The sequence below is a fragment of the Anopheles maculipalpis genome, chromosome 3RL (genome assembly GCF_943734695.1).
Source record: "Anopheles maculipalpis chromosome 3RL, idAnoMacuDA_375_x, whole genome shotgun sequence".
Taxonomy (NCBI): Eukaryota; Metazoa; Arthropoda; class Insecta; order Diptera; family Culicidae; genus Anopheles; species Anopheles maculipalpis.
The window spans coordinates 3573313-3588691 of record NC_064872.1 but is presented as its reverse complement, the minus strand read 5'-3'; the positions used below and the strand labels follow the sequence as shown (position 1 = coordinate 3588691).

The following is a 15379-nucleotide window of genomic DNA, read 5'->3' as shown; positions in this document are numbered from 1 at the left end:
TCCCCCGCGGCCGGTATCTGACATAAATTATAAGCATCTTAATTTCCCACCCACCGCTTGCAGGCAATAAATTTCAATTTACTACATCACGGTGCCTGTCTCGATCCTGCTGATTTCCGCGATCGCAACCAGATCTATTGATCGTTGCATTGTGCTACCGAATGGCTTTTTTTTTTTTGGGGGGGGGCACATGCACATCTGGATTAGCTTGATGCGCTCGGTTCCATTTCGGTAGCTAACAAGCTACCTCAACAACACTTTTTGACAGAGGGACAGAATGCAGACTGCAGGCGGCAGACATCGGGATGGGTGCCTCATGTTTGGTGCCCCTTGACGAGCTCCCACTGGGAAGAGGGATTAATTATCTGATGCACGATGAATCAATTAGTGTTTTTTGAATCAGAATATTTGATCAAATAAAGTATTTGAAAATGAAACAGAAGCAAAGCCCAAAAAAAAAAAGAAAATGTACGTCAAATCTTGATAAGTAATTTATCTTACTATAATTATAGCAAATTGAATGGCATCTATGCCAAGAAGTTACTCATCGAACCCTTCTTTCGTATTTTTGTTGTTGAGAGATTCAACTTCACAAAAGGTGCTTTGAGGAGGTGGACATATAGCGCTCGCATTCACATCTATTAAAACCCACAATGCTTACGCGTCATCGTCGACGGTAGCGTAGGAAAACCGGTGGCTAGGCGCTAGCCGAAACGAGTTTCCGGCCGTACGTCAGGTCATCAACACTTGATGTCCCGATTATGCGACGGCTACCAGCACCACGATCGAATCGTTTACGATCACTAATTTGGGTCCGAAGTGCGCAGTAACGCTGGCACTCATAAACGGCGACCAATATCGATTAAAAACCGACGCGGCATCTCGTCAACGGCACTGCAAATAGTGGTGACCCATTACCGGGAGAGCTTCCGTGTAAATGCGCTAAATGGGCAGCTTATCAGTGGCAAAGATCACGAGGCAACGGTCGCTTTGAATTCGAGCAACCAGGAGTATGAAGAAGTTTAAGTGTTTCGATATGAACCCTAAGACTTGCTTAAAACGCGCAAGTCAGGTAAAAACTGCATGCCATTTGGAGTCGGTCGGCGTGAGCGTCTCGGTGTGAAGTAGCGGCGTTTCGCGGCGTTTCCGTAGCCACGGTGTAGTGTAGTGTTTTATTGCTCCAAAAGCCACGGTTCGTGTGAAGGTTACACCACCAGCGGCTACGAATGATGAGCTGTTGTGTGGTGGCGCTGTAGGTCGTCCGACGGTGACAGTGACACACACTCGAGTTCCAATGTCGAGCTGGGAGAATTTTATATCGCCCATTAAATGGAGTAGCGCGTCACGATCGAGGAAGCGTAGTTCGGTTGGGACCCTTTTTTCTCGCTTTGCTGGTGGTGGATTGTTTGGTGTCGTAAGTGGAACGACGAAGCTATAAGAGTATAATTTATGAGCAGTGGAGTCTGAGCTTAGGGAGTAACAACAATTGAGCTCTTTCTACGTTCCTCTAAAGCTAGAATAGACGACTAAACATTGTGCTCATTTGCCAGTTTCCCAAAAAGTAAACAATTCTAGAACTGATGGTTGTCTAAATACGCCACAAATCCTCGCATGAGAAATGAGATTGCTGACAGGGTACTCCATATTTCATCCAACAATTCCAAGACAAGTGCAAGTGCTCTCTTTGTGACGATCGTTTACACAAGCATCACCGGCAGCTCAAATGCTCCGTTTGCTTTTTTTTTGCAACCAAATATTGACGCACTGTTGGCACGATGTCTACAAGGCACAGTCCGCGTGGACAGTGAAGTAATTGTGCTGCAATTAAGATAAACCTGGTATTAATTTTGCTAGCCATCTATTTACGTTCGCCCGGTAGTTTATCTCAGCTTTTTCATGCATCTTTCTCGCTTCTTCTACCTGCAGGTACTAAACGCTTGGCCGAGATTCCGTAGTCTGCGGTATTACTCCCGTCCTGTCACGTAGGCACAAGGAGTGCAATTCCAGCAGCAGCCCCACCACCACAGCAGACAATTTGTCAGCAGAATTGTGCAGACAAGCTTCCGTGCTCTGTGTGACGCGCACCCAGCACCGGTGAGGGAACAAACAACACACCGGAGGAGCACCCGCCGGTAAAGAATTCAAATTTAGCTTTGACACAAGCCAGCATCACCACGCCACCATGTTTGCGGTAATGCGTATTGACAACGACGACCGTAGGGCCGACTTCCGTCGCAAGATGCGACCAAAGTGCGAATTCGTCTGCAAGTACTGCCAGCGGCGCTTCACCAAACCGTACAACCTGATGATCCACGAGCGCACGCACAAAAGCCCGGAGGTGACGTTCTCCTGCGAGGTTTGCGGCAAATACTTCAAGCGGCAGGACAATCTACGCTCGCACAGGTAAGCTGATGAATGGGAAATTGGGCGCGTGAGAGACGCGAAGAACTAGAAAGGTAGAAGAAGTAGGGTCTTATCGATCAAACTGATGAAAGATCCCGATCGGTTCCATTTGTTTCTTCTTCTTCTCTAGAAGAGCTCTAGTTATTTATCCAATTCTACCACTCCCAACACTTAAGATCCTCCACGCGACTCGGACGAACAATTCGAGGAACGGGAATACGAGCTGATGTGATCGCTAGTGTTGCACACGGAGCTGTTAGCAGCTCTGTTTGCTTCTCCAACTTTGGGCTCTTTTGAGTTTCCGTGTCTTGAGACGTTCTCGGGGACTCCGGCGGGGTTTTTTGTTGTTGTTGTTGCTGTGCGTTCTGTTTACCGTGTGTCAATATTGACAAACTGTTGTACGGATTATTTGGAAAACATACACATCCTCTGGACATGATCGTTTGTTTTTCCTTAAGCCGCTCAAACTTATCGATCTTGCTGGAGCGCGTGGATAGAGGAGGATTTTTGCGGAAACACCACGTCACTTGCAAGCCCTTTGGCGGCTTCGTGTTATCATACGAGCTCGACTCTCCTGCTGTAGGGATCTGGTGGGATTTTTCGTGACCGCATCTCTTCCGGTTATACCCACGGACGTTATTCGGTGTACGCGGTAAACTTCAAACGTGTCCAAAGAAAGAGAGAGTGTGTGTGCGTGTGTGTGTGTGTGTGTGAGGTTATCTACGAGTGCGGTCGTGCTTATCAGTGCCCAAGCTTTATGACCTTACACCATTACCTTCGGCGTGTCGGCACTTGTCGGTCCGTTTGTTTGAGGTTAATATTTGACCAGAGTGTCAGCTGGCTCTTGTTCGCTTGACACTCGCTGACTTACAGCCAGGATAGGCTGACTGGGTGAAGAAAGTGGACACACTCGGCTGATGTGATTAAGCAATTGTAGACGTGGTTAATAATCTCATTCAAGCTGATCGGATCAGGTTTTGGGGTTCATTCAATTTAGTATTCATTCATCACCGTCTAAACACAAACGCACAAGCACACCACGATGCGGAAGGTGAAACATGAGCAGCTGGGGAGGCATGAAGCATTGCGGGAATCTAGCTAGGTGGCACTAGAATCGGGCAGCTGACTCGAAAACTGGTCCGCAACGGGAGGAAACCGAAATAGAGCTATAAAACGCACCGTTGATAAGTTACGACCAAACGTATCGCATGTCAGGTTCGTCCTCATTCAAGCCCGTTAGACAAGCTTTTTCGGGTAGACACTCAGCACACACAACAAACGGTGACTGATTTACATAAAACAATTCTATTTCGCAGTTTCCGTTTGGTTAGAGCTTTGTCTTGGTGCTCTTTTCCTGCCTCACAGTTGAAAAGGGGAGTTTTGTTTTTTAGTTAGTTTTCTCCTTTCGTGTTTGTTTTGAAGGAAAGTTTCTCTTTTTGATGCATTGCTGCCAGTGTAAGAAGTTTAACTTAATTTGAAGCATTAAGCAGCGAATGCCGGAAGAATTTGATGTCGCACTGTGAGATGCCGAAGGATGAATCTTTTCTCACGCTTCTTGATGGCTTGGATCGGCGGGCGGCGTGACACTGTGTCAGTTGTGTTGCCGTGTTTTGTGCCGTAGCGTGTTCAAGCGTGTGTTACTTGTGGTGGTGTTGTAACATGATCGGTTCTAGCTCGTGGCAGATAAAATAATTGGTGTGACTTCTCTATTGGTGCTCCATCTCTTTGGAAGCGTGCTGAGCAGCAGCACTGTTCTGCTTCAAAAGGCATAATGTTTTATGTTGTTTAGAGTTTCGAATTAGATTGTTGATACATTTTACACGAAAATTAATGTTTTTTTCTTCTTCTCCTTTTTCTCTTCCCTTCCCGTTTTTCGCTTTCTTTTCTTCTCACAGATGCAGTCAATGTATTTGGCGGTAAGCAAAAACAACATTTGACAAACTCCTTCCTCTTCGATTGTACACTCATTTCTTTGCAAACAAAAACAACAACAAACACACACACACCTATTACACGACAATACACATAAAAGTAAAGATATATAAAACAAAATACGCCAACTCTAAAGTAAAACCCTTCAACCAATCAACCAACATAAAAAAACAACATCTAAACAACAAAAATGGGTGATGGAGAACATAAGCTATATAAATATCGTATAATAGATAGAGAGAAAAAAAACAACCTACCAACAAACAAACAAACAAAACCAACAAAACAACACACAAACGCGTGATGGCGGTTTAGAGTATTGTAATATCGTGTGAGCTGCTGTGAAAAAAAAAAAAAAACATGGGAGCGGTGTGTATGTGTGCCTACAAGACCCCACAGTCATTGTAAAAGGATGTGCGGAGAATATGATGGAAAGGAACAAAAAACAAAGGAAACGAAAAGCATTTTCTTTGAATCTCTTCAGCCTTTAGCGAGTGTGAAAAATCGTTCGATCGTGTTTGAAGCACGATCGTGCAAGCCGCTTGCGACAACAGCAAACGTCAGCAAATCGCCAGAAGCGCGCCTGAAGTAATCAAAGTATAGTCATGTGAACATGCGAATGTTTTGAAAAACTTCAAAACAAGAGTGGCACAGATAAAAAAAAAGAAAACACTGAAGGTAATGAGAAGGACAAACAAAAACAAGACAAACTCGGTCAAAACTATGCTACAGAAAAGGAAAAAAAGCAATAGAGAATATACCAGAAAAAAAAGTTATCGAAAAAGTAAACAGAAGATAAAAACAGATAAAGAAAATAAGAGAGAATGAAAGAGAGCGAGAGAGAGAGAGAGAGAGAGAGAGAGAGAGAGAGGGCGTGAACACGATTTAATTTTAACGTAAGCATAACTGTTCTGCGATAATTGTCTGTATATGTTTAAGAGATAATCAACATCACTCCCCCGCCCCCACAATCTCCTCATTCACAATTGTTTTATCATACCCCCCCCCTCTCCCTCCTCCCACTTGCAGTGCTTTTCATTGTCCCGATCGTTCATTTGTCGCAGTAGTTATTGTTTTCCTTTCTGCTCGATCGGCCTCAAGTCGCGCGCGCGCACAATGTTTGTCTTTGACCTTCAAAATTTACAAAACGACGTTCCTTACGCGTGATGTTGCGGCTAGAGCCGCTCCCCAGCCACATCTTCAGCTCTCCTCTCTATTTTAATCACCCTCTCTCGTGTCATCAAGCTGTCAATCAGGCAAAATCAAAACCCATCCCAGCTCAACGAAGGAGTGTGTTTGAAAATTTGACTCTTAAAGAAATGTTTTGGCCCAAAAAAAAAGACACACACTCACACAAACACACTCCACACACACACACACTTGAATACATATTTATTCATCATGCTCCCCAAAAGTTGAGGATTTTTTCGACAAAGATGGCTTCCGTGTCGGAAAATGTCGAAACAATCTCCGATTTTTGGGGGGAGATGACTTTTTTGGTATAATTTTTCGGAATAAAAACACCTAACGCTTTCAAAATTATTAAACAACACTCGAATGACACCTCCTCACAACATTTGATTAACATCAAGTCACAAGAAAACAAAAGGACCTCGATCGGGAACACTAGCATGGCGGAGAACGTTTCGGTCTCAAAATTCGTTTCTACTATTAGTTTGCTAAGGTTTATGTTTGTGATATAGTTTGGTATCATATCGACGTACTCGGGTGCTGGTGTTCTCTTTCTCTCTTGGACAAAAACATAATTTTAATAAGACCATCGACACGCACAACTACAACTGCACGTACACGATCAAAATTTATTATTAAAATAACAAAATCACATCCCACAGTTCTGTAGTTTTCGAATGCAAAATTACCGATCTAACACAAGACTTTATTAGCTCACCCTTCCGAATACCTTACCCATTCCCTTTCCTGTGTTTTTTTCCCCTCCTTTAAATTCCTTCCATTTTCCTCTCCTTTGCTTCAAATGGTTTGCACAACAGGTTTTGTAGTTGACTTTTCTTCCTCGTCACAAATGCTAATATACAGAAAATGTTTTGTATTATTTTGCACCTTTTTTTCTCTGGTTGACTGATTGGCTTGCATTTATCTAATTGTTTTTCTTTTTTTTTCAATTTGTTGTTATGGTACTTAGAACCTCTTTCTTTTGTTTTTTGGTTTTATCATAATTTTCTTTTGATTTTCTTCAAAAACAAAACAAAAAATTCAAATAGAAAATTATCACCATTATCTGTTTTCGTGTTTTTTTCTCTTTTTTTCTTTTTTTCTTGTTTCTTTTCACCCCTCCAAAAAAATAAATAAATAAAAACAATACAAACCTTCATCCAACAAAACAAAACCAAACCCAACCAACGGACAGATCCATCCATATGGATAGGACAATGAACGGTAACAACAATCGAGCATACTGAGCGTTTCAGTTACGGGCGGATTTGCTTTCAGATTTCTTCCCTTCCTTTACTGCTTGCGCGTGCTTGCTTCGTCCGTGTTTTCTTTCTGTTTCTTTTCGTCTTTCGCCAATTTGCAAAATCGTAATATAGATAAGAATGTCGCATCAAACAGCAGCACAACAACAAACAGAGCTACATTGTAATACTTTACTTTAATTTTATACTATTATTATTATTATAATATTTTTATTATATATTATTAAAAGCACAAACAAGCAATTAAGGTTTTTATTTTGCGTTTTTAAAAACAAGGGTAAAACACATTTTCTGAGCGATAGGTTAAAGGAAGGACAGGCGTTTTCCGGAGCATTTGGGCAGACGGAAGGCTAATCAAGCACTGTTTGCGAAAAGGAAATGTTGGTTTGAGCGTAAGTTATTTAAAGTGAGTTTACATCGCAATACGATTTATGCGTTTGTTTGTGTGTAAAATATATCTATTCCTTGCTGCTTTTGTGTGATGAATGGTGGAGATCGCGATAATGTATTTTAGAATGATGCTGCATCTGTACATATTTTTCACGCGAAAATGTGACCCAATCAAAATTTAAGACAAGCAATTAAAAAACGGCAGATAAATAACAAAAAAAAAAGATGAAGAATTTAAGCACATAAAATCAAAAGCAAATAATATTAAGTTTAAGTTTATGGGCGTGCAGGACGACAAACAAGAAGATAGAAAGCATTTTTAAGGGTGTTTTTTTAATTTTTCTATTTGACCTATTTAAGACGTACTACTAATTTATGCTCCAAAAGAAAATGCAAAGCGTAAAAAGCAACCTCAAAAAAAAAAAATCTGGTTGTACTTACACCCCCCGTCTATCCCAGTTATATAACCCAGATTGTTGGCCCGAAAGGCGATAGTAAGCATTATGACGAATCGGACGCTTTTTGGACGCTTTTCCACCCCGTTTTTTTTTGGCAAATACCGCGAATTTATCGTCCGTTTTACACACATTGTTAAAACTACACAGATAAAACAGCCAAACTGTTTGGCGTTTGCCTGGGCGTGCAAAGCGTTCCCGAGTAAAGTTGCGTCACAAAAAAAAATCTTCCTCCCGGACGCTTTTTCTTTCCTGTCTTCTCACGCATGATGAGCTTCATCAGCTCATTGATTGATGTGAGAGAATCATCGCAAAAGTCGGGTTTATCACCAGCCACCGATCAGCGGCCAGCCGGTTTCCTCGCGCACCCTCGCGATTTGCATCACAATGCCGGTGCCGAGTGCCGGCGCGTTAAGTGAAACGATCGGCGCGCTTGGGCGAAGTTTTTCGGGCAAGAAAGGACGTGTCCTGTCATCGGGATTATTAACTGTCTTTCGTCGTTCGTTTTATTGGTCGAACGATCGTGGATCGTTGGGGCTGTGATAGAAGGAAGGATAGAATAAAAAAAGCAGCTTTTTTTCCAACGAGAAGAGCATTAGCAGACGATTTTGCACAAAAAGGTCTCCATTAATGTTGATTCATCATTCATAATTTTGAGTTTGGAAGCGTGGTTTTTATTTTTTACTATTGTGTGCTTTTATTGTGCCGTTAATCACATTACATTACGCGAACAAGAGAATTGGTTGTGTATGTGTGTGTTCCGCTTTGGTAAACAGTTGTCACTTTTATTATTTTATTTCCCTCTTTTTTCTTTTGTTCGTTAATTATACATCATCAGTTCATAATCGCCTTTTTTGCGTGCACGTATTTTGCTCTTGCAAAGAGGGTAAAGCACTTTAATTATTATTGCCTTTTCTTGTTTAGACTAATACGTTAAACCGCGCTTAGAATAGATTCTAGTCTGCTGTAATTATATTAGTAGCGGAAGTCAGCACAGGATGATAAGAGAAAAGACGCAACAGAAGGAAAGATAAACTTGTAGCCGTCTCAACTAGCCGCTCATAAACACCCCGAAGACAGGTCGATTAGAAGCGTGTGAGCAAGTGAAGCTTGTGTGCTGAATCTACTTAGAAAATACATTCCAATTAAGCAGCTGCTCCGGCGAAAGGTGCCAAAATTCGAATAATTATTTGCCTCTCAAACTCCGATTGTGCCTTTTTTCATTAAAAAAATTATAAAAATCAAAAATTAAAAACAAACAGAAGAAATCGAATACAGAATACTCGAAGTATCGCATACTGAAACCAGACAACAGGCAGCATTCAACTTTAGCCACAAAGGAAAATAATTGAAAAAATAGGATAAAATGGCCACAGGAAGCCACTCGGCAAGGGACGGGAGCGTATCAATCACAACGTGTGTAATTGCATTGCAAAAAAAGAACAATTTCTGAATATTATTAGCTGATCAGTAAAGGAAGTGGCTGTAAATGGCCGTAAAAATGAAACTTGTTTTGTGTGAGATTTAATTTACTTCAGAAACGCTTTAGAAAGATTAATATTGATGACACATTCGATTTGGGGTTTCATTTAAAAAAAAAGGTAAGTGTTTTCAGAATATATTTTTTTGTTTATTCCTCTTACTCGTTTGATTAATATTTTTGGTCGACGAAAATAAGTTTCAAATGCTGCACCGATGACTGCTTGGGCTCTTGCTTCCATGCTGCAACGCGTTTCAAAAAAGCAATTTACAAACGAAAATCGCGTCACAGCGGGAGCTCTTTGCGCAAATCTCAATAATCATAACATAAATATTTTCCCGTTTATGCGACCCTTCTACGGGGGGAGGAGACTTCATTCATGGGTTAGTGGTGGTTTGCCACCGAAGTAAGCATCCAGCGCTCCAATGTTCATGTCATCGGTGTGCCGGTGCTCGGTCTGTTGGCCGCTCGGTTTAAATTAGATTCCATCGGAACCATAATTCATTGTGACCTCGTACCGGATGTGGCGATTCGATGAATGAATTCGAGAAAAGTGGAACGGTATTTTAAAGGTAAATTCGTGGAAAACCGTGAGGGAAGTTGGTCATATTTTTATGAATGAAAACAGGATTCGAAGTTTCGATTGGAAAAGGAATAGAAATTTGATCGATATTGTGGGCCAGGTAATTGTATCTATACAAAATGCTTTTCAATACAGAGTGATTTAAAAAAAAACATTACAAGCAACCGGAGAGTGGCCTGAGCGTGCCATAAAACTTTCCTACGGTCGTTCGGTGTTCAATATTGTCTACTGCATCAAGGCAGAAGAGTCATAAATTTCCATGCGTTGTATTTGACGAATTGGTTTTGCTGTCTTTCTGTCGTTTGTCAGGCTACCTGCTGTCGCTTGTTTGTATGTTTTTTTTTTGAAAATTCTTCCGCTTTATTGACCGTAGCGAATGTACTCCCCATCAACGGCACTGCATTCAAAGTTCTATCGCGAAAGTCACAGCCACATAACAATCCAACAAACCTGTGACCCCATACCGTGATAGGGGTTAGGTTTTTGTGCTTAAACAAAACTTCCGTAAGAGATTGCTACCGTATTTGAGAGAAGAAAGAAAATGATCGTGTGCTAGTGAAAGACTTGCGTCGATATCCTGTCGTGTTTGTTTCGAAAACTTCAATTCGATGCGCACTGTTTGATCAGCAGCACGAGAATTTGAAAGATTTTTACCGAGAGCAGCGTGCGTAGAGATAAAATTGATTTGTTGCCTAAACACGGCTCACATATTGACACTGGTTGACGGAAGTTCAGGAAAGATAAAGTATTTGTACGTAATTTATTGCCTGAAAGTTGGTTCACTTGGGGGTACATACACCTCCTAGGGTGACAATTCGTTCTGCGTGTATGTTACAGCATGACAATCCGTAAAATTGCATAGATCTAAGAACTCTATGTCACAGTAGCCGAAGTTGAGTTGACTCTTGAGACACGGCTTAAATGTTCTATATCCTAGTTCTAGTTTAATTCCCTGAAGTTTATCGCTATCAATGTTGAACAGAAATGATCATTCGCCCCTCAAAAGCAATAAGTTATTCAGTAAAGAAGGTTCTATTTAAGGGGACGTTAAGGTTAGTTGAGGTCTCAATTCGAAGACCGTTGTGAAAACAATCATACAGGTTCAGGACACGCTACTAATTGTCCTTGTCCTCCGAAAATGATTAGTTTTCAAGACCCAACTTCAAAAGCCAGCCTCTCAAGTGAAGGTATGACACTACTTATTGGATAAAAACAAAATAATATCAAGATCCTGGGCTTGTTTGAGGCTCTGATCGTGACAGAGTCCGACTCAGAAGCAGATTATCAGTTAACGGCTCCGATCTCTAGGTGGTAGAGGAGCTTCGAGCTGAGTAGAAGACTGTTTGGGCAAGACCTGGACAACAATTTTCCAGAAACACACGAAATGCACGTTATATCGCACACTGATACGTCTGGTAGTCCTCTATGGATACGAGTCTTGGACTGTGCTGACGGAGGACGTCAAAGGACTTGCCATTTTCCACCGATGAGTTCTAAGGACTATCTAGCTAACGGCGATGTATGTGAGCAGTGCATGTGGAGAAGGAGAATGAACCATGAGCTAGCTGAGCTGTTTGGAGGTACACATGTCCTGACTGTAGCAAAACCCGAAAGGATACGATGATTGGGACAGGCAAAGGTTTTTTTTGGAGCTTATCAGATAACCTGGAGACATCAGAAACGGGTACTGTTCTTACTCCTTGAATAAGTAAAGGGCTGTAAGCTTTGCGGCATACACCATGTCCTTCAACTATGAGTATCCTTTCTCACAAATAAAATTTAAAACTGTGTACAATGCAAAGAAACGTCCATCAAAAAGAGCACAAACATGTTCAACCGATCATGATACATCACATTCTTTTCAAGCAGTTTAGAAGAAAAGCTCGTTTTCATCGTTTTCGTTGGAGCGTGATTTATCGTTTCAATGGAACCATTTTGAAGAACCATATCGGTTTAAATCGGTGGCCACAGAAAAAATCGTGATGTGACATGTGTAGTGCATCAAAGTAACGACTCGACTTACTTAGTCACACAGTTCACAGGAACTGAAATTTCCCGCCCTCCAGAAGTGACAAAGCAAACGGCTGGCGAAGCTGCAGGAATGACTCACGGAAAAGAAAACGGGGTGAAGCGGTTCTTCTAGGCCGGTTGATTCGACCGACTCATCGCGCTGGAATTTAGCTGACCAATCGAATCGAGTACGCCACTCATCTCGCGTGTTGCATCTTCGCGTTGCGTTGGTCCGGTCGACTGTCGAAACCGCTCGGATGAGTAGCATAAGTGATGACTGTTTGGCCCGTAGCATCGCGTTTTCGACAATCCTCAGGCCGGGTATGACCCGGACAAATCGAACCCGATTGATCTGCCGAATTCAGCATGTTGGCCGGGTCGAGTCGATGAGCTGATCGAGAGGGAAGGAGGGTCGAGACAACGCTGTCAGCTGTCGGCAAACGCGAGCCGTGAAGTCTATTCAACCGCGTTGCCGGGTGCTTGCGAGTGATCAAGTACCAGGGCATTGTAACCGATGCGGCTGCAGGCTCAGCACTGGAGCTTGGAAAGTTGAGTATCGCTTACATGCCTTACGCTGGTCTGCGCCGCAAACACTACAAAGTGGAAGTGTGATAAAATAACACACGCAGCAGCAAACGACGGTGCGAGTGTGCTCACGCGCCTTTCGGTCAGCTCCGGAGGATCGGCACGGTGTTAATATTCCAGCATAAGTGGCCACCAAGGGACGGCAGGGTATCGCAAAGCGATACAGGTAACCGATACCCCTATTGCCCCGATCGTGCGCCACACAGCTCGATCAAACCGATCCGCCTGCGCTGCGTGCCGTGGCGAACGGGGTTCGTTTCTCATCTGCCCGTTGAGATCGTTCGATGTTGATATCGTCACTCACCGCCCGATCGCGATCCAGCCCTGCGGCTCGAGACTGTTACTAGGAGCGGTCGGGAAAACTGGGAAGGAAAGGAGCTGCGATCGTTTGCCGTGGTCAATGTGTTAATATTTCTATTATTAAAAATGACACACGATGACCAATCGGGCGATCAAACGGCGATCAAACGGCGATCAAACAGCGTCATCAACAGCTTCGTGTGTGCTTGGGCGCGATGTTCGCGCTCCTCCCCTCCTTTTAATTGTTGTTGTTTTGCTTGTGGTTGTTGTTGGGTGATCGATCGATCAGCTTCGATGCGCTTGGCGATCGCCTTTCAAGCGTGGCCTTTTCATCTTCCACTGTCCCCGATGTTGTGTTGTGTTTCAGAAGGGTTGTTACAATGTTTAGCTGAACTAGGTAACAATAACAACAAGAAGTAATGACGACCTCGTTGGAAGACTTTTCTCACGCGTCGTACGCCTGGATAAGTTGCGGGCAGCTGGGTATGATGTTTAGCTGTAGCGTTCAGCCAAGCAGCACACACACATTTTGATCTTCACCTTCAAAGCGCTATCTTTAGTCAATCGCGGACTGTTAGGGCTCTCGATCTTGACTCATCGCAAAAAAAAACACAGAGAGAACCAAAGGAAGGAACGTTTGATCACAATCAGCACACTCGCAAGGCTCGAATAAGACATCAGGATCAACCCAGTATTACTCACAAGCAAAACCGGGGTAGCAAAGTCCCAAATGCCCCTTCAGGGCCATTATTTGTCTCCGCTTTTGAGCTTCCAAGTAATCGTCCGGTTCGGGTCTTCGTCGTCGTCGTCGTCGCAATCGGTGTGGTGTCAAGGAATTAGCTAAAAATCTGCTACTCTGCATTTCAACGAGAGCTACTACCTTCCCGACCAAGGCAAGGCAATCCTCGCCCCGGAGATTACTCGTTAAGATTGGTAGTGATTAATAATTTCGTTGATTTCGGTTCGCCGATAGTTTCCCCTCTTGTGAAGTCCCGTGCACGCGGGAAGCACTTGCGCACGTTAATGATCCTCAGCCCAAACGGATGGGGAACTTCGGAGTGAAAAGTGATTAAGCTGGGGCGAAACTGGACAAAAAACGCTGGAGGAAGCGTTGAAAATTCGCCGAAGGTAGAGCAATTCATTGCCCGGTAAGGAGCGATAAAGTTGTTGGGTGAGCGAATTTGTTTATCTTTCCCGTCACGTTCGGTTTACCTTTTTTTTTTTGTTTGTTTGTTTGTTTACTTGGTGTCCTCGTCTCGCATGTTGGTTCCAAAACTGGTCAAATAAATGGATGAGCTTCATGATGAGCTGCTGTCGGTATCTCGTTGGGCGACGGTAGCCTAAATGATAAAGATCAAATCGAGCTGATAGGGTAATAAAAAAACGCCCCTGGACGATCACGTCGGGATGTGGTAGCAAACATTTGCTGGGTGCCAGATTTACACAAGCAAACGAGATAAGCCGGTACGCGAAAGGTTAATCTTGGTGGAATTTCTTGGTGAATTAAGTTCGATAACGAGCGCCGATGATAAAGCACAAAGCCCTCAGCTTGCCCCAAAGATGAAGTTCGGAAGCCAGCAGAACAGTTGTGTTCCAGTTGCCGTGGTTTGGATGCAGCTTCAAGATGAAAGAAGCATGAAAATGGTCGACACATCAGCACAGGAACACCCTTCAGGCGGGATGGAGATTAATTTTTACGGCTCGAGCTGATCCTTCCGGGGACCGCTGCCACAGATCTCCAGCAAGATCTCCAAAAACAGATCTTACGGGGCGTAGACGAGACGGGATGATTAACAGTTTTCAACTCCAAACCGCGGATGGGTGGAATGAATTTCCAGCCGGGAGATTGCTACCGAATGAGTTGACTGAAGTGGACGCATTATGATTGCGCGGGAAATTAATTACCAGTAGCGCCGGAACCGAACGCCGTACCGAGTCGCTCCCGGTGAGAAACGAAATTGACGAACATGACGCATTGGTCTTGTTATGAAGTAATCTACTTCATTAGCTGCTACTAACTTTGTTGCCGACCATACCACAAAGCCTGAAGCCGAAATCAATCTCTTGCAGTTTGGGTGCAGATGTTAACGGGTAGGGGGTAGGGGTTGGGGATCGCTTCAGTAGTTGCTTTGGGGATGTAATGCAATTAAGTAAGTAAGACTTTGCTATATCCGCCTACCGGATATGATCAGGCTGCGTCATGATCGTGAATTTAGTTTAAAACGTGTTCTCCTCTCCAGGTCCATAAGCGATCTTCGCATGCCCACGACACATCCGATAGGAATCTCCAAACTGCAGGATCGGTGGTCGTAACCCGATGCGTAACCACTTCTGAATCATTACCATCAAATAGTATGAGTTGCTCAGCGGAAGCGGTTCAAATTTCTGCTTCATTTTGAGGTGCTTCTCTTTACGATTAGTCCATAAGTTATTAAACCTCGTGCGATATCATAGCACCGATCGCGTTAGACAGACGCGTCTTCCCGGTGCAGTTCACCAGTTGGCCAATTAACTTCCACAAATTATCCACATCTTTATTCGGGACGGTTCCATTTCAATCCGCCTTTTTTTGTTCCAAGCTTCAATCGATTGTCCCATAGCGGGAGTGTTCTGGTTTGTGTTTTTGATCCTCATTTTCGGTGTGTCCTCGACCAGAAGGTGTCCCATAAAGTCTCTCTTTTTTTGTTTCTTTTTGGGAAGGAACAAGTTTGTGTCGCGCGGGAGGTACGTTTCCAGCATTGCGCACCGGGTTTCCGGCGACGGTGTAACGCCACCAGCAGAGGGCATC

General features: G+C 43.4%; 4 protein-coding genes across 5 annotated transcripts in view; 2 read left to right on the top strand and 2 right to left on the bottom strand.

Moving 5' to 3' along the window:
• Positions 1-15379, bottom strand: part of LOC126564095 (GATOR complex protein MIOS) — a 259062-nt gene that overhangs the window by 70780 nt on the left and 172903 nt on the right. The gene's annotated exons all lie outside the window — the stretch shown is intronic.
• The window catches only part of LOC126563828 (nuclear pore complex protein Nup154), a 505032-nt gene that overhangs the window by 384455 nt on the left and 105198 nt on the right, over positions 1-15379 (top strand). The window lies entirely within an intron of this gene.
• LOC126564629 (protein sister of odd and bowel) overlaps positions 1-15379 on the bottom strand; it is a 132557-nt gene that overhangs the window by 77047 nt on the left and 40131 nt on the right. The window lies entirely within an intron of this gene.
• Positions 2119-6836, top strand: LOC126565688 (protein drumstick). 2 transcript variants are annotated; one of them, XM_050222890.1, is made up of 3 exons: positions 2119-2403; positions 4299-4319; positions 6722-6836. In XM_050222890.1, exons 1-3 carry the CDS (start codon positions 2183-2185, stop codon positions 6771-6773), a joined length of 294 nt encoding a protein of 97 aa, XP_050078847.1. In that variant the 5' UTR covers positions 2119-2182; the 3' UTR covers positions 6774-6836. The 2 variants fall into 2 exon arrangements, with proteins under 2 accessions (XP_050078847.1, XP_050078848.1); XM_050222891.1 differs by lacking the exon at positions 6722-6836 and having other exon boundaries at positions 4299-4388.

Coding starts and splice junctions, on each gene's coding strand:
- LOC126565688 (XM_050222890.1), top strand. CDS start 2,183: ATGTTTGCGGTAATGCGTATTGACAACGACGACCGTAGGGCCGACTTC. Junction 2,404..4,298: donor GACAATCTACGCTCGCACAG/GTAAGCTGATGA, acceptor TTCTTCTCACAG/ATGCAGTCAATGTATTTGGC. Junction 4,320..6,721: donor TGCAGTCAATGTATTTGGCG/GTAAGCAAAAAC, acceptor ACCAACGGACAG/ATCCATCCATATGGATAGGA.